A 19,147-nucleotide genomic window follows, 5' to 3' on the forward strand; every position below is an offset into this window, starting at 1 on the left:
GATGTGAGTTCTGAGACAGAAACAGCACAAACACACAATACAACCAACAGGCTGCTTACCATAATGTTCTCCAGACTGTGGGTGGAATCACCGAGCAGATGCTCTCAGATAAGCAAATATGGTACCAGATATTATTCATACTGACCTGTATACGAGTGCACATCACTAGAATAGCATTGCCAAGATGTAATTGAAGTCTTCTTTACGTCACTGAAGTGGGACAATCTTTATGCAGTGCCATGTTCTGATCCTACTGACCCTAAACAAAAATCTATCAGTCCCTGCAGGCCCATCTCCTGGCTTGCGTTTGTATTACAAACAAGGCAGAGAACTGACTTGTTGACTTGTTCTACTTGGTACATTTTGTAATATTGTGTTACTTAGAGTGCTTTCCAAATTGTTGAAATCGAGTGCACAGCTAGCTTAATTAAGAAAGAAAAAAAAAAATCTAAATATGTTGGACACAGAGGAAAAATAGAGAATATAATATATAGGTACATTTTATTATACAAAAGCTAGAATAATGAGAGCCCGGGCAAACGAGACAATCATCATATCATGTCATAACAAAATAAATTGAGCTAGATCCTTTTTGTTTTGTTTGTTGAAGCCCAGTTTATCAGAGTGGTCTGTGATTCATAATCAAAACAATTCCACACACACGTACACACACACACACACACACACACACACATGTAAGCACGCATACACGCACACACACACACAAACACACACACACACACACACACACACACACACACACACACACACACACACACACACACACACACATGGTAAACAAAGTCTGGGAAGGTAATACATGATGTTGAAGGATTATGATGTCTATATAATGTCTGTTGTTATGCCACTAAACTGTAAGTTCCTCTTTCCCCTGTTACACATCAACAGGTTTAAAAGTCTCAGAAGAGAGAGGCCCAAATCAGATTTAGTAAAGTTACATTTTGAGTAAATGGAATGCCTGGTTCTCATTTAGCTGACATGTTCTTACTTTAATCCCATTAGATACTTTCAAGACCATACTGTTTTTGGAAAATTGACTTGTTGATAAAAACAATCAAATAGCGAGTGATTAAAAGCAGACATCAGAAACAAATTAAGCATATTGTGTATTATTTGAAAAATGAGCAGGCAAGTATTTTACAGATTATTATTAAGGATGGAAAAATGCAACAATCTTACTTTAACCATTTAATATAGAAAAAAATGTTTTGCTGTAGACTAGTGTTTCCTACAGATCATTTAGTAATTTACAGCTGTTGATTTCATGTATAAAATGAAAGGAAATGTGTTCACTTCCACTTGGATAATCATAATGTCAGAAAACCTGAACAGAGGGAGACTGTGTGTGTGTGTGTGTGTGTGTGTGTGTGTGTGTGTGTGTGTGTGTTGTCGACTGTGTCTTATCCTGTCTGGTTGGTCAGACTCCAGCTAACACACTGTCATTACAGTAGTGCACTTAAAGCACCGATGTTGCCTTTTAAACATCTTGGCATCCCACCTATAATAATAGGAAAAAAACATAGCCACTTTAACAAGTGTTTTCAGCCTACGCGTAACCTCAGTCATTCTGATGCTTTGAGGGCTGGCCAAACATGGTGCTTATACAGTTTGTTACATGTGCCTGTCCTATTTAACAGATGATTGCCCTTTTATGCAATCACATCTTCCTAACAAAGACACCATTCACGTCACAGAGTGGCATGACCCCTCTTTAGACACCTCTTCACTGTTCTCCTATTGATTTCAAGATTTAACTGATTGATTTTAGAGGTAAGCTCAGGTCTAGTTCCTACCTCTGATCTTGTAAACCTTTAATGAACTAGAGTGCAATCAGAGTTTAAATCTCAGAGCTTAGAAAAAACAAAGGCAGGCAACAGGCTTTATTTTATTCATTTTAAGGCAAGAACACAAGTCACACTATTCTGGCCAAATTTGGGTTATTATCAGTCTTTATAACATGTATTTCAAGCTTTAGGACCCTAAGCGTCTGCCATGTTGAAAAGAATCAGACAGTAAAACTAATCAGGAGGGAAATATCTTCGTACATAAGATTTGGTGGGGACTTTTATGATTCATTACAGTGATGTTGTTGCACACGCCCTAAACTCCTTTGCAACAAAAAAACTAGGTTGCTGAAAAAAGTACGCGGAAAGTGGAGGCATGAACCGGATAATTCTGTCACCCCAGCACACAATGACAATTATGTTTCTCTTATCTTAGTCTCTCGCTTTCTCGAAACTGTCCCACTCTCCTTTGGCAAAATCTTAGTGACGCAATGCCTCCAGAATTGCATTGTCACACATGAAAACAGACCGTAATTCTGCTTTGGATGTGGTTAAGTATGACAGCTTTTACAGTCACTAGACAAACAATGACTAATGTGTGTTTATGTGTGAGAGATGAGAAGAGAGGTATGGAGAGCGTGTGCTACCAGCTGGTTTTTGTCCATCTTCGCCATTGGTTATACCTTTATTTAGCCTATGCGAAGAAAAAGAACACAGATGACATTCAAAATATATCAAAAATATAATGGAAAGTATGTTGAGTGTCATTGGACATTTTAAGTAGGTAGACCTATATGGAAATCCTGGAGCTTTCTTTAGTGGGTATACTGCATATACCTGCGTATAGACTACAACAGTGCTGCTACCCCTTTCTGCCTCACAAATGCGTTCTCCGATCTGCGTCCGTCTGTGATCTCCTAACGGCACAAGCATCACAGTCCAACGCTTAAGTCATGATACGTCTGGAGAGAACGCCAGTCACATCTTGGAGATTTATTTAATCAGAGTCTATTTTTAGTCAAGCCACATGCTCAACTAAAGTCTCTGCAGCATTGTCTCAGTCTGCAACAAGCTGCTGACTCGCACTGGGATGGAAGTCATGCATCACCTTTCTCTTGTCACCGAATGGATTAGGAGAGTAGGGTTATTAGCAACAGGAGGGATGGATGCAGAGGGCACTTCTCTCAGCAGGTTGGTGGTTTTTGTGGCTGAGTTCACTAATGACAACCTGACATTGCTGAAAGTGCGTCACCCGCCCAGCAAGCATGAAGTTATGCTCAAGTATTGAGTGTTTACATATAGGTCAGGCGTCAGTTTATCTTAACAATAACACTGGAGATGGACAGCCAGTAAAGGCTACATATCACCACCCACTGTCTCGTAACTTCCCTTCTCTTGATTAGGTCATTATCCTTTCTCACGTTGTCCCCATTGTCTTGGTGCTGAGACATATTGACCTTTGCACGTGTTGTTTAAGTTTCACTGTAGTTGACTGTAAGTGATTGTAAATTAGGTTGGATTACAGTGTCAGGTCAGTTGATTTAAAACATTTCTGAATAACACACAACTCAATGCCGACTTACAGTTTTTTGTTTCAGCACACTTCCTAAATAGAAATGAAAAAAGAAACGGGAAAAGAAATTTCCAAATACTTGAAAATATTTATTAAAGTACATATAACAAACATAACATATATGTATAAAGTATAACAAATACAAAGTAAAAAGGTTATGTTTTTCCACAACGTCAAAGTGACTTTAAAAGTCAGAAAGAGCAATTAAATATCACTACTACAACTCCACTTGGTTATGAATAAAATAATAGAATAAATAAATCCATTTAGAAAGGCAATTTTGCTTAGGAATTAAAGCGAGAGCAGAGATTTCATTAACTGTGAAGTTGGAAAAGAAGAGCTTGAACTCTTGACAAAGCTTTGTAATGGGACTAAACTGCTTCAGTGACATCCAGGTCACTTTTGATGCTCAGTACATTGCTTAGTCAAGTATATACAGTTTAGTAAGTCACAATACTAATTTAACAGTCTTTTTTATAGTGACAGGTCAAGTAGAAAAATCTGGATTGAAAAAAAATACCTATACAACTTTAAAATGGAAAAATATTAGCCAACTTTCATCATTCAAGTTTTCCCTCATAGACATCTACAGTAGAAAAGGAATACATTTGAAGAGTGTGTTCAACACAGCGTCATCTGCTACTTCATCATATCTATACAGCAGTATAACCAGCCTGGTTGAGATCTTTACAGATGTGCATCAAGTGCATCTTTGAGCTATATACTGTATGTTGATATGTTAGTATATATTAAATGCAGACAGCAGCAGCTTACACACACACAGGCAGGCTGGCAGACAGGCCAGTTTGATTCAGTTCAGTTGGCCTCCATTCAAAGCGGCGTCAAGGCGAAGCGAGGAACATGGGTGCCAGGAAAGGGGCATGTCCCACCTCTCACTGGGTGGAGTCCGAGTCACTGGAGTCCAGGCTTGCCTGTGTAGGTGTGGGGTTGCAGCTGTGATGGGCAGCCGGTGGGCAATGGAGGGTCTGTGTGCTCCGCCGCAGGTTCTCCAGGGACTGCAGGAAGGAACGACGTGCCCTCTCCTCCTCCAGGGGTGAGGAACCCTCTTCTTCTACCTCTGCGATTTCAGCAAAGGTGACAGGCTGTGTTTTGAAGCGAGCCTCGCGAGGTCTGCGGGAGCGGCTCTTGCCTCTTGCTGGGCCTTTGGGAACAGGCAGCTGCTGGGGGAACTCCTCCATGGCTGAGGCCATAAGGTGAGCCGGCAGGACGTGAAAGCCAGAGGCCTCCATAACCATCTGACGCACAGCAGCCATTGGTAGAAAAGAAGCCCAAGTAGGTATGAAATTAAATCTTAATGTAACACCAAGTGTGGCTGAAAGTGTACAGCTGACTGGCTGTGCACGTCTTCAACTTTTCTTTCCTTGCTCTTCCTGGTGATTTGTCCTATTTAAGTAGACATCTGTCTTTCTCAGGAGAACCAAAGCAAGAGTTTGTCCAAAGGCAAGCCAAACAAACACTCCTCAAACCTCCAAGTCCAGGTACACTGACGACCAGTCTTACAGAAACAACTGAGCTGCTCTGGTCAGCCTCTGTTCTCCACTCCTCAATGTGAGTGTTTCTGTTTCAACTCTGCTGGTGCCTGATGTCTCCTTTCTCTCTGGCTGTTTCTCGTTTTGTGTGTGTGAATCTCAGTCTGCTGAGGTTAATGTCACCGACAGCTCCAGCACACTCTTTTATAGCAGCTCACTACCCACTCAGTCTCTCTCTCTCTCTCTCTCCCTCCCTAATCCCTGTTTGCCAAGTCCCTCCTTCTCCCTTCCTTCCATCTCCGTCATAGTTCCGGCCTTCAGAGCAGTCAGCCAGTCAGAGTCATCCCACCAAAATAAACACATGAGAGAATATCTGTGTGTGTGTGTGAGTGTGTTTGCTTGGGTGATGGGGCTTTGACGGATTTGTAAGGGCGAGAGAGATTTAGAGACAGAGGGAAAGAAAGACAGTCGAGACAGAAACGGAGACGTAAAAAATATGCAGAACAGAGACGACAACAAAGAGAATTAGAGAAGGGAGAAAAGTGGACCAAACTAAAGTCAAGGTTGAGAGACTGAAACGCTATCACGTTTTAATCACAAAACGTCGGACAGAGTCCTTGGGACGGACAGGGGTTAGACAAAGCTCTGCCAGAAACAACTACCTTAACTACCTAAGCGGAATCCGTTACAGAGGTGTTGAGTCAACTCTGTGTCAATTTTGGAGTCTGCAGGTTTTGGTGTTTTGTATAGAATTGCATTATTTTTTGGAGATGTTCATTTTTTTGACTTATGCATTGCCACGTGTATAACTCCAGCTCAGGAACAGTTTGCCAGAATTTTCAGAGTCTGGCTGAGAACAACCAGCCAAATTAAGTTTAATCAAAGTCTCATTTGAAGAGCTTCAAAAGAAAAGAAAAAAAATCATTTCAATATGCAGCCATGGGTGTAGTTACTATTGTATGGATCACTATACGTTCAATTTCCTTTTCTTCTTTTTTGCACCATTACTAACAAGCTGGAGCTAGAAATTTTAATATTTCACTAGCCAATTGCATAGTCAGGATCAAATAAGTTGGTTACTTGCCAAAGTAACTATGGTCTAGCCAGACAGACATACTTACGAGCCCGACAATGGATTTTGCTTTGTATGCACTAAAAGATGCACACTCTGTTCACTTAAATGAAATGTGTGGTTAAAGTGGATCTGGAGTCACCGTAATGTGAGTCTAGAGGGAAACATGGCAGGCAGCTCTGCTAACAGTGTTCATAATGTAAACAGGACTGCAGAAGAGACAAACAATGTCAGGACGTTATTACTGTAGAGTCCCTGGGTTGGTACAACCACCCCATCTCTTACCTCTTGTAAGTGTGGCAGCCTTACATGCATACTTACACACATAGACCAACAATAAGCTGAACGCACAATCAAAAATAGACAAATCAACCTGGATTCTTTGGACTGTGGGAAGAAAGTGGAGGACCCTGAGGAAATCCAGATACATACCCAGAGAACATGCAAAAAAAAGGTCCAGGTGTGAAGCAGGGCATTCACGTTTAACATCATTTAGAATCTAAAGTGTTTAAAGACAGCTGGTGTTATGCAGCATTCCCATGAGACATTTGGCATCTATTACATTCAACCACAGATAGATAGATAGATAGATAGATAGATAGATAGATAGATAGATAGATAGATAGATAGATAAATAGATAGATAGATAGACTTTATTAATCCCAAATTGGGCAATTACTGTTACAAGCAGCAAGTTACCAAGGACATACACACAAACTCACTCACACACAAACCAAAAATACAAGAAATATACTAGAAATAATAAATAACATAAAAATAAGATGAAATAAAATAACATAAAAATGCCAGAACTACTGAAAAATATACATAGATGAATGAACAAGAATGTACATGTATATACAAGTGTAGAATAAAATTCACAACCTACATACATAGTAGATATCACAAAATTAAAAAAAAGTATATTAGATATTACATAATAGTGTGAGGTAATGTGAGTTATCTCACACACAGCTGTGAATTGTTGTACAGTTTTATAGAATAAGGCAGGAATGATTTCTTGTAATCACCTTGGCTACAATGTTGTGGAAGTGTCTCGGTGTACCAAATGAAGTCTATGAATAAATGATGTCTACTTGCACATTTTTGATGAGATGGGTTGTTTTTCACAATAACCAAAGACAAGCACATGAGCAATGCCATGGAGGGAGAGGCAACGTTTGCTGGGAATTATAAAAGTGATTAATCACTTTCACTATGGCCTATTTGTTTGTAATACTCAAGTCACCACTATGATTTTTTCAATGATATATTGATGTCACATTATAGCATCTTGAAGCTGGGGTAGGCAGTGTTTTCTTTGCATTATTAGGCAAACATTCCATAATAACCCTTAAGCATATTTTAATTTGAGTGGTCTGATAGAAAACAACACTTCTGCACCTCCTCAGTATTTGCTGTTCTTCAAATGCAGATGCACATGCAAGTCACTTCAGAAGGTTGAAAGCCTGATTCAATGGCAGAAAATCCTTGCAAAATTGCTATTACAGCATTGGCAATACATGGCTAAACTGCAAAGCAACCCCAAAAAAAGATAGACTTTTCAAAACAAAACAAAAAAATGGAAGAGAGTCTCACAATAAAAGAAAACCTGCAATATCGGTGAAGCTTTTCAGAGAAAATGCTGGTAATACTTTAGCCTTCTACTGACCGTAACCAAAGGCTCACAGCGGTGGCTAATTCAAATTCATATTTATGTAGCTAGAGCCTCGAATCACAGTATGTCATCTCAAAGGGCTACCCCAGCTTTAATTCATTCAACACAAACTAAATTTAGCCCAAACGTTCACAGTTAAATTTCTTAAACTTAAATTAGTAATGGCAAACAATTTAATAAAGAGCAGCATATTGACACTAAAAAACTACACAATAGCAAAAATAGTGATAATTAAATGAATGTGTCTTATCCTGATTTAAACTTCCATCACTTGAAAAATATAGCTGCTGATGTAAGAGTAAAACCAGCTATTTAAGATAACTTACTGCACTACCACTAAATTTGCAGATTAGAAAAAACAGGTTATGGACAGTCACACAGGAAGCTTGGCCTTATAGGTCACACGCCACACATGGAAACAGATATACGAACACCAGAGACTCATCAGCAGTCCCAACATCATCCAAGTCAACATGTCACGTCATCTTAACTGTAACTGTAATGACTAAATGTATCAGTGTCACCGCTGACAGGGGCATGTCAGGGTTGGTGTAGATCAGTTGGGTTGGTTACATTCACACTGCAGCTGACACAATCACTTCCTGAGCCATTCAACGCACTTTTGACTTTAATTTGAACGCTGAAGACAAAAATCTTTACTGCTGCTATGAAAATGAGCAACTTTTGTTTCTGCACGGCACAGGGTGGGTGTGATAGGATCATTAATTGCTGGTGCAATACAAAGAAGTCTGGCAAATAAACTATACACTATAAGGAATATTGTTACTTACTTCATATAAAGCAGGGTTCAGTGAAAGAGATATATTTGTGTACATTTAATTTTTATCTACTTTTGTGATAATTAGTGTGATCGCTCTGCTTAGTTCTTGTGCTGTCTACTTACTGTCACCAAGATATTAATTTAGGATGTTGTACATGGTTTATGAAGTAAAGAGATAGTCCTTTCAAATGCACCTCCATGATGGCAGGGTGATCGATAATTGACATCAGTCCATAATTAAAGTCAGTGTCACAGTGGTCATGGCAACCCGAGTGTCATCCATAGTTACTAATATGAAATTGTAGTGTCGCCAACAGTGACAGTGACAGCATGTACATCATGCAACAAATGATCAATCCCACTGAGGTGACAACTTTGTATTTCAAGGGTTGACCTAATGGGCTTTCCTTTGCCATGTGTGCAGAGTTTAAAGGAGTGACAGCTCCACCATTTTGTCCCGCATTCCTTAGATGACACCTCAGGAGGGGGAGACGGACACCAGGTCATCCTGTTACTTGTCTAATACAGCCACACACACACACACACACACACACACACACACACACACACACACACACACACACACACACACAAGCACACACGTGTTCAGCAGGGTTGTAAGCCGTGGACTTGAACTTGCAAATACCTCCTTGCTCTATTTTAAGTAGATCTAAGGTCACCCAAGATGAAGCCAGCAGCTGCTAGTCAAGTGACATCATATGAAATTTGTGATTCCTGTTTAACTGTGTGTGTGTGTGTGTGTGTGTGTGTGTGTGTGTGTGTGTGTGTGTGTGTGTGTGTGTGTGTGTGTGTGTGGTTCTAGTGCGTGACCATGCATAAATGTATGCATGCTTGATTTTTTCATTTCATATCATCACCCATTTGATTTAGCGTACGTGTTTTGTGACATGCTTGCAGGGAATGGGGAGTGCATTGCGCAAAAACTGTGTCTGTCCTTGGGGATGCCTTGTTTTTTTAAAAAAGAGCCTGCCAAGGCTGCATGTGTTGTACACAAGGACATTGTTTGGCAAAAATATTGCCCAAAAAAAACATTTGCACTGCACTCGTCTTTCAATCACGTTGTTAAAAGCTTCACTTAAAATAAAGAGGTGAAAGTAAAAGAACTAAAAAATATCACAATCCATGTTAGAATAAACATAACCTCATTTAAAACATTATCGCTTGCTGTTATTTGTATATATTTTTTTTAATTAAATGTCTTTTAATGTTCTGTAATGTGGTTATTATTTGGTTGGTTGGAAAATCCTGGAGTAAATCCCGGAATGCGCTGCTGCCTGTGACGGTCCCTTTTTCAGTGTAGGGGTGGTGGAATCTTTTCTTTGTTTCTAGTCGAACCAAGGTAGGTATTTTGTAGGCATTAGCCTTGGTGTTGTATTGTTCAATCCCATCCCGTTTCCTGTATTCAACAGCTGATGGCATTTCAAGGAGTATTGTCAGAGGCAGCTGAGAAATAATCCCCTCCAATCCCCTCCTTGATCACCTACACTGCCCTTGTCCCACCCTAAACACACACATATGCACACACCTATTAAAGATGGTTTGGAGTTGACTGTCATAAAACTGTATACATATATGGTCATTAACTGGGTCACATGAAAAACACCTCTGTACATTTCTTTGTTTTTGCATTTGTTTTTACTGCACGTTTACTTTATGGTTCAAGCTCACCACTTTGATAAACCAACTAAAGAACCAAACCAAACAAGTTTACCTTAGCTAGCAGAAAACTGTATGATGAAAAATGTATAAATATATCTACTGGACGGATTGGCAGAAACTGAGTGCCCTTTTAACACATGCATACTTTTATAAGGGCACACACATGCATACAGAGACAACATGTAAACTCTTTTTGTTTTTCTTGTGTGTGAGTGTTTTCATGAGTTTTTGATATTTTTGTTCAGGTGGATTTCAGTGCAAAGGGTCTGTAGCAGGGTCTGTTAAAATTTGAAAGCTCAAATATATTTGAAAAATAAATGATTGAATGACTTAAGTATTTTCAAAATGTACAGTTTTTTTTAGCTTGTATGAATATATAATAATGCACAGTATTTTACTATATGCTCGTTTGCAAACAGAAGAAAATCAGACAATAGTATGTATACTGTATATTGTAACAAAATGTCCAAAAGAATTACTTTCACTAAGTGTGTAAAAACAGAGTGAAAGAAAGAGAGAGAGAATTAAGGCAAATCCATCATCCAAGTCCACGGGTCAAGAGGTGAGGTACACGCCACAGGCCACATTCCCGTACCAGCAAATCACCCTGTACCCACCATGATGGGTCACCTTTGTTACCATAGCAACCTAAATGTCAGGGGACAGCGGAGAGGAGGGGAACCAAAGTTGGTGGGCAGCCCAGGTACTGTATGTCTTCTCTCCTTTCTGAAGAACTATGATATGTGTGCACGCTTACAACACTGTACGACAAGTCTTTAAGGAGACCTTATATACTGGAACTATTTCTTAGTGAACAACAGCTGGGCGCAGTGACTGTGCACAACATCCAGTAATTTATTATTCGGTATTTTTGCAGCAGCTGTATCTGAGAGGTGCTGATTCAACTGAATGTTTTCTTAGCCCAATAAAATGTTATCACACCGAGTTATATTATATGATTAATTTGTTGTTCGTATAACACCTCTGAAAATGTATTGGTATAAATATAATATAATCTTAAGGTTATAAGGTTATATGCTATTATTTGGACTGTTTTACATTCTGCATCTCTCATATAGTGTCCACGCAAAGTTATTTGCCTGTAACTAAAGACTGTAATATTAAAACTACAAATAAGTGTTAAAAAGGCTACATTGATCAGTTTGCATGATTGCTGTGTGACAAACATTTTCTTGGATGTGACGCTGCCCTGAGAAATTACTACAAATAAACCTTAATCAGTTTAACTAATGAGTTTGGTAACTGCAGGTAAAAGCAATATAATGAATATAAGGATTACTGTTAGCTGGCTAACTTGATTAGCATTAGCTTGCTGGCTAAAAAACAAAATCACCCCCCACATTTCATTAAATACAGTAGATATAGTTACAATAGTTTATATTTAGGAAGTTCAATGCAGTAAGCAGTATATGGATAACTAGCATCACTCACTGGTGTAATTTTTTTAAAGATAATGTTTTGGCTTTTCCAACTTTAATTGATAAGACAACTTAAATGAGAAAGGGGAGAATCGTCACAGGTCAGATTTGAACCCTGGACCTCTGCCTCAAGGCATAAACCTCTCAGTATATGTGTGCCTGCTCTATCCACTGAGCCAACCCGGCCACCGCTGGTGTAATTTTAAAGCACACCAACCCGAAGGCTGACCGTTGGCAGAAAAGGCAGTCGGACTAATCAGTCGGCTCCCTGAGGTCAAAAAAGTGCCTCGGAACACACCGAAGCGACGCCGACTTGAGCTTACGTTCTGCGCGTGCGCAAGATGTAATACATCTCCATAACAGCAGGCGTTGCTAATCTGTATAGTCGCCCAAAAAATTTAAACCAGAAATGACGGAACATCTCTCTAGACCTAGTAAACACAGAGCGAGCTGTCGTCAGTCGTTGTTTTCATCAGAGTGTTGATCGTAGTCAAGAAGGATTGTTGTTGTTATTACTCGCTGAATGGAAGAAAATACGATGGCTAGTAATAAGAAGATACTGGCGCTGTCAGCTCCGGTTTTCTCGTGCACTGATTCGCTAGTCAAGGGCTATCACTCCACCAATCAGATTGGTCACTGAGTCCGACTGCCCACTGGCCGAGTCAACAGGTCAAATTGGCCAAAATGGCAGCTCCTCTGACTGACGACGGCACGGAACACACCGAACAGACTCGAGTCACCGACCTCGCCAGACTGTCCGACGGCCGATAATCGGGTTGGTGTGTCAGGGCCTTTATAAAGAGAGGTGGCTTTGGTTTACTTTTAGTAGTTGTTTGAAAATACATGAGACGGCAACAGAGGGAGTTGATGTAAATCATAAACACAACATCCTCTGGGGGTTGGCAGGGTTCCCCTACCCTCCCTCTCTTGACACTGAGTCAGTAAGAAACGATAGGGACAACATGGTTATATATAGACGGAGACTTGGACACTGGGAAGGATTCCCATCCAGGAACACTGTGTCTGTTTACACTGCACCACCACATGCATCCACAGATAAAAGACATTTTTAGTGTCAGAGATAGTAAATAATGATTTTTTTTCTGTTTTACATTTGAATTCAGAAAGAATCTAGATGTGTCTATTTACTACATTTAAGTTGATGCACAAGACCTTAAGACTTGCAGCTTTTGCCACATTGGCAATGTATCAAGTCTCTGTTAAATGTGGTGTTTTGATAATTATTGATTATATACTTGAATTGCAGTTTGTTTGAACTTGGGGTTGCACAATCCATCTTATTCCACTCATAACACATGAGTAGACAGACAGGGTACTACCATCCGATCGGAATTTAGCTCAACGCAACTTTGTCAGGGGTGCACGGGTGATGAGGGGGTAAAAATTCCATCTGCCACTGCAAAGACCCGGGCTTTGATTCCTGGTAGCGGTACCCCCATCTGTGCCAGGCAGTCCAAAAAAAAACACCAGTTTGCCGTGTAATCAACAATTGCATTGTTGATTAAATGTGCTATATAAATAAAGCTGCCTTGCCTTGCCTTGTCTCTGCACTACAGATTCCTAAAACTGTTCATAAGAGAAACATTACACAGTCTTAAATAAATGAATAGGAGTCTACATGTCTTCATTAGACAGATTTATTTCCAGTGTTATTGTGACTAATAATCTGCTGATAAGAAGCTGCTGTTAGTAGACCCACAGCTGTGACCTTCTGGTTTCAGGATTGTCTTTTGAAATACTTCCTTGTCTATAGCAATAAACAAGGAAGTATCCTTTTCAACAGTTTGTGTAGTGTTACCACATTGGCGGTGCATTACAATCAGCCGTTATGTTCTCAAGATGCCACTAATGACTTTCCTGTTAACACGAGATTAGAGCCAGCGGCTATAATTCACACAGGAAAGACGTGACCTCACAGGGTAGGAGGCGGATATTGAAAACGGTAGGGGAGACGCATTTAGACCAACTGAGTTTATGTTTTCCATTAAATTCAAACTTAGAACAAGGCATTCAAATGAAAACATTAAAGATTGACAGATGAAATAATATTGCTTTAAAGCAAAAAGGGCTTTTACTTTTGAAGATTATTGTGAGGCTTATTACTTCTGATAAAGTGTATCCATCTATAAACTACATTCCTTCATAAAAAAAAAAAGATACATGTTCCAAATATAGATTATTTAAGTCATCATCTTTACATTGCAAACATAGTATTGTACACTTAGTGTTATGTAGAAAAGAACACCTAATGTACAAAATAGGCTATAATGTAGGTTATCTGAAGGCAAATATTTGTTTTGTCCGACAGTCACAGTAAACATGTTTACTTCAAACTTGTACAAAAGACACAGAAAATGACTGTGATGGAGGAGGAGTGAAGGATGGAAGAGAGGAGGAAGATGTCATAGTGACTCCCTGTAAGTCCTAATAAGCAATGTAAGTATTAGGTAAAAGACAGTGATGTATCTTAAGTCCTAAGTTAATACATTTAGAGAGAGAGACACACAAATATATTATCTCTCTCAGTGGTCGACCAGAGAGAGGCAGCTGCAATATGACCCGAACCAACAAGACAACTTGACCAAGCCGGATAAAAGAGAGTTGAAAAGGTGACAGAAGACAGGGATGGGGAGGTGAAAATGAAGAGGCTAATAGGTGAAGAAGGAGAGGAGGAGGAGGCACAGTAAAGGAGAGTGAACTGAAGCCCAGGGGAGGGGAGGGGAGGGGAGGGGAATGGAGCTGGGAGGGTAAAGTGAATCGGTCAACTCGTTCCCAGAGAAGCTTCCCAGAAAATCACAGCATGACTTCAGGCTGCACTTTTAGGACTATATTAAACACACACACACACACACGCACGCACGCACGCACACACACAGATATATGAGTGTATACTCTTAAAGCTTACAGTTGGATGTGTACATTTGGACATACAGACAATATCTCACAGACTCACTAATTCATACAGTTCATGGAAGACACAAGTCAGTTTAGGTTTCCCAGAATGAAAATGTGACACAGTCTCCAGTGCTGAGCTGTTACTGAGCTGCAAACATCCTGCCTAAACACTTGGAAACTCATGGACTGTTCTCATCTAAATGGACACTGCCATTTAACTTTTTGACAATGTGTTTAACTTTAGGGTTTAGCCCTACCAAGGAAGACATGGGTTTGCTGCACTCCATACAACCAGAATGTATTACTGTTTAAACAACTGAAGCTTTTCAGTAATACCAATATTACAGCTTGGTCAAGACTGGCCCTCATAGTACAACTATGGACTTCTGGGAAAACATTCTCCTGTAATGGCCAATTGTTATTTAACTATTAAACTGTGATATGTGTCATCGCCCATCCTTTTAGCAAAACAAAGTAGCACAAACTATGAAAAAGTGTTACTTATGGTAGCAAATTCAGTAATTGTGACAACAAGGCTTCAAATTCCGGTTGTGACATTTGATATACTTGTGCAGTGCCCGTTTGGAACGGGCGATTGCTTGGCCTGTGGTATTGCTGCTTGTAGAATTCATCAAAACCAAATTGTACCACAAAATGACTTACAAAAGGACCCCAAACCACTTAATATGCAACTCCACTGTATAGCCTACGATTGACTTACCGTGTAGGCTACTTCTACATCAGAGGAAGACATTGTACTGCTGTATTTACCTGACAGAGAACGCTGCAGATTCAGAATGTAATCACAAACTATCAGACAGTAATCAGACATTAGTGTCATGGACTCACGGCAGTGTGCAACCCACCCGGCCCGTTATAAGCGCTAATCAGCACATATCTGTGTTCATCAACCACCAGAACCAGACCGTGTGTGCGCAGAGAGAGAGAGAGAGAGAGAGAGAGAGAGAGAGAGAGAGAGAGAGAGAGAGACGGTGTTGTCTTGTGTCGGATCGTTAACAAATTTAACATTTCAGCAGGTGTTCATTTTCATACAGGTTTAGTGGCTTGACGGTTAACGGGGAAGTAGGGGATTTGATTTGCGGAGTTATTTTGGCGACTTAATTAACCCGACCCAGGGTGAGTCTGATGAAAACTGATGTATCTGCCTGGTTCAACTCTGAGATTTTCTCACATTGCACCGCTATGTAAAGGAATAATCTCCAAGATTAAGAAGACGTTATGTTCTGTCAGCTCAGAGCAATTTAATACAATAGCAGGAAAAGAGTCCCCCGTTGTTCTAAAGCGTTCTGCATGTGGTGTGTGCTGATGTGCAGGTTACCTTCACCCCAAACACGGACACACATACATTATATACAGATATGTCTCGCTTTATAAGATAAATAGCCTGCCTATAAGTGGGATCACGCTCTGTCTGCACTTGTTGCTGGTTGTGCCTTGCATGTGTGGGATTCTGATACGTCTTTAAATTCGGGAATTGTCGTTTGTTTATTCAAAGTCAAAGACAGTCCAAAGTAGTGCAACTTTGCACATTTTTGTGGGTCTGAGGTGTATGCCACATTTTAGCTGCCAAAGCTCTGCTGCTCTCTGTCTCTGGTCCTCAGTGTGAGAGGGGGAGTGGCCAGCGGCTAGAGCGGCAAAAGCCAATGTGTGCTTCTTTTACCTATATATTTAACGATATCTTTTGCATTTCTAATCCATACAACGTCAAAATTGGCCCTGCACTTACTCGTGCCCGTAGCAAGACACCTGTCAAGTTTGAAATCCATCGGACTAACGGTTCAAGAGATATGCGCTTAACACCCACACACACAGACAGAAAGACGTTCCTGCAATTTATAGATAGATAGATGTAATTTCTGCTTTTCTCTGCAGTATATAACTATCCCTTTACACTGTTCAGGTTTTAACTAAGAAAAAGTGAAACGAGATTAAAGCTCTATGTGATAGATAACTTGCCACAATAGAGAGACGCTGGACAATAAATAAAATTTCTCAATTCCAACATGTTGCATTTGTTGACATTAAAGATAATGGTGGATCGAGAAATGCACTGTTGTACTTTAGCTAAATGCTAACATGCTCAAAATGACAATCTCAACATGCTAATTGTTGAGATTTGTTGTGATTTAGCATGTTCATGATCTTAATTTAGTGTTTTAGCATGCAAATATTTGCTAATGATCACAAAACACAAAGTACAGCTGAGGCTGATAGGAATGTCACTAGTTTTGCAGGTATTTTATTTTCATAAACCTATTATGATCTGGTGATGGTGCAGGAAGAAACATCAAGGGATCTCCAAAATAATTACAATTCATCCTAAAGGGGAGATGCATGTCTGAACTGCATGATGGTTCGAGAGGAAAACTCAGGGAGTCGACAAAGTCATTAGGATACACCCTCTGGGAATCCTGATGAAAATGTCATGACAATTCACCTCATATTTGTTCAAATATTTCAGTCTGGACCAAAGTGGTGAACTGACTAGAGTGGCTCATAAAAATGCATCACTTACTTCCTATGTGACACTACAGCTTTACCAGCACACCACCACAGATTCAAGCTAAATGGTCTTTTCACTGGTTAAAATACTATCAAAAAATACTCATGTATAGCTATGAAAGTGCCAGTTCAACAGTTCAGAGGCTGATTATTCTACAGTATATTCAACACATTGTGCCATATTCAAAAATAGGCTCAACATGATCAAACAGCTAGCATTAATTAAAAATCATTATGCAAGTCAGTTTGTTACTTTACTATAACATTATGTATCATTGTTGCACCTGTACTTAATATACACAATTATATATTCCCCACTGGATTAATTCTAATATTGTTGTGAATCAGGACTTTATAATGCCACGCAACCTATCTAGAGCTCTGTAATCAAACACAGTTATTCAGTTTACAGTTTACTGTCTGCTAATCTGAGACTTCAGAGGCTGGTGGCTGGAGATCACGTGGCCAAGTAAACAGCATGGACAGGAACGTCGCTGGACTGAGGCCTAATTAGATGTAACCATAGAGTGGCTCCAGTGGCTCCAGAGACAGCTATAAAGGAGTTAGCAGCAACCGCAGCTCTGATGCAGCTCCCGTAAACCCAAATGTTTTCTGCTCTGCACAACAGGTGTCAGGATCTGAAACAACCAAACAGTGGTTAATACAGGAATGCCTGGCAGCTTGTTAGTTAGCTATCGTGTCCCATGCCAAATTCCTTTCTGGGCAGAGTGGAAAACATCAACAATAACAAGACAGAGCTGGGCAAGTGCTTGCAGATACAAGAAGACAATCTGATTCTGAATATTCTGAAAATGTATATTTATTTTGGTTCACGGGGCAGCGGAACAAGCTACAGCATACAGATACTGTAGGTTTATTAGAGCTTTTCCTATAACAGCTGCCTGCTTGATGAGACCCAAGAGACTGAACCACAACGTTGCAGGCCGTAAAACGGAAACAATAAGCCTAAAGACGTTAAAATGCTCCCTTACAGTCAATCATTTTACGAGTGACACCTTTGATATAAGACATGGTATTTCATCCTTCGTGATGTGAAAATATTGATTAGTGCAGCTTTAAAATATTTGATATAGAATAAACAGCACAGTACAATAAAAGAAAATGTGCTGAATCACTGTAAATCACTGAGCAGCAATGAAAGCTGCAGGTGTTCGCTAGACAATTTAACGACCTCCTTTTACAAATATTGAGGACCTTTAGTTTTTTTTCTTCCTATTTTTACTATAATTATTTTGATTATGAATCAACCAGAACAACCTGTGATCAGCGAGCAGGTGCAATATTTGCAACAGAACATTTCCAAAAAACAAACACGCTAGCCCCAATGACTTGAAAAGAAGTCGTTGTGCCAAAACTTAATCAAATATTCAGCCCAGACCTGTTTCCCGTTCAGCGGTGTGACGTTCTCGTCTGGTACAAAATGTCCCAATTGGTGCCTCTGGAGGCCCAACATGAAGGAGCCAGCAAAAGTCGGGCACAGCATGGCACATTTCTTATCTGCACTGCACCAACAAAAGGCCTATGACCTATTATACAACCTGCTGCACTCACTGTGGGTCTTCCTCATTAACGGACCCCCTTCATTCTCACACACACACACACACACACACACACACACACACACAGAGGGTCTTGCTGACCCTATTACACAGTAGGAGACCCCGAATCCCCTTTTATATATACAAAAATACATCCTGCAGCCTACTATTCTGTCATGTGTAACCTACGCTGTTTGCTCAGAAATAATGGAAAAGTGTGTGTCAGGTAATATATAATTATTTTCAGGCAGTTTGGGGAAAGATTACGGCTGACATGTACAGTAAGACATAACACATCAGCAGACCAAAGTAAGGCAAGAGTCAGATGGGGCAACCAAAGAAGTTGTCATGGTTACAGTAAGTGCTGTACTGATGGAAAGGCACTTGGGAAATTGAGGCTGCTGTGAGTTACAGTATCTTGTTAGTGTTAAGTGGTGTTTGGTTTGAACAGTACACACTTCGGTGGTCTTAACTTACAGTAACTTAACACTAAATACACTTTTTTTAGAAAGTAAATTATAATATATGTGCCGTCACTTTATTATACCATCAACTGAACCTGGCCCTAGTCTAGAATGTTCATTGCAACAGTAATTATTTGCCTTTTTCTAGAGAAATAATGTTGCCTTGT

At 39.9% G+C, this 19,147-nt stretch overlaps 1 protein-coding gene across 1 annotated transcript; it reads right to left on the reverse strand.

The window, feature by feature from the left end:
- Nucleotides 1-3,485: 3,485 nt before the first annotated feature.
- On the reverse strand, nucleotides 3,486-5,056 carry c8h11orf96 (chromosome 8 C11orf96 homolog). The gene has a single exon (XM_028585788.1). It carries the CDS (start codon nucleotides 4,650-4,652, stop codon nucleotides 4,272-4,274), a length of 381 nt encoding a protein of 126 aa, XP_028441589.1. The 5' UTR covers nucleotides 4,653-5,056; the 3' UTR covers nucleotides 3,486-4,271.
- Nucleotides 5,057-19,147: the final 14,091 nt, after the last annotated feature.

The sequence above is a fragment of the Perca flavescens genome, chromosome 8 (assembly GCF_004354835.1).
Source record: "Perca flavescens isolate YP-PL-M2 chromosome 8, PFLA_1.0, whole genome shotgun sequence".
NCBI classification, from domain to species: domain Eukaryota; kingdom Metazoa; phylum Chordata; class Actinopteri; order Perciformes; family Percidae; genus Perca; species Perca flavescens.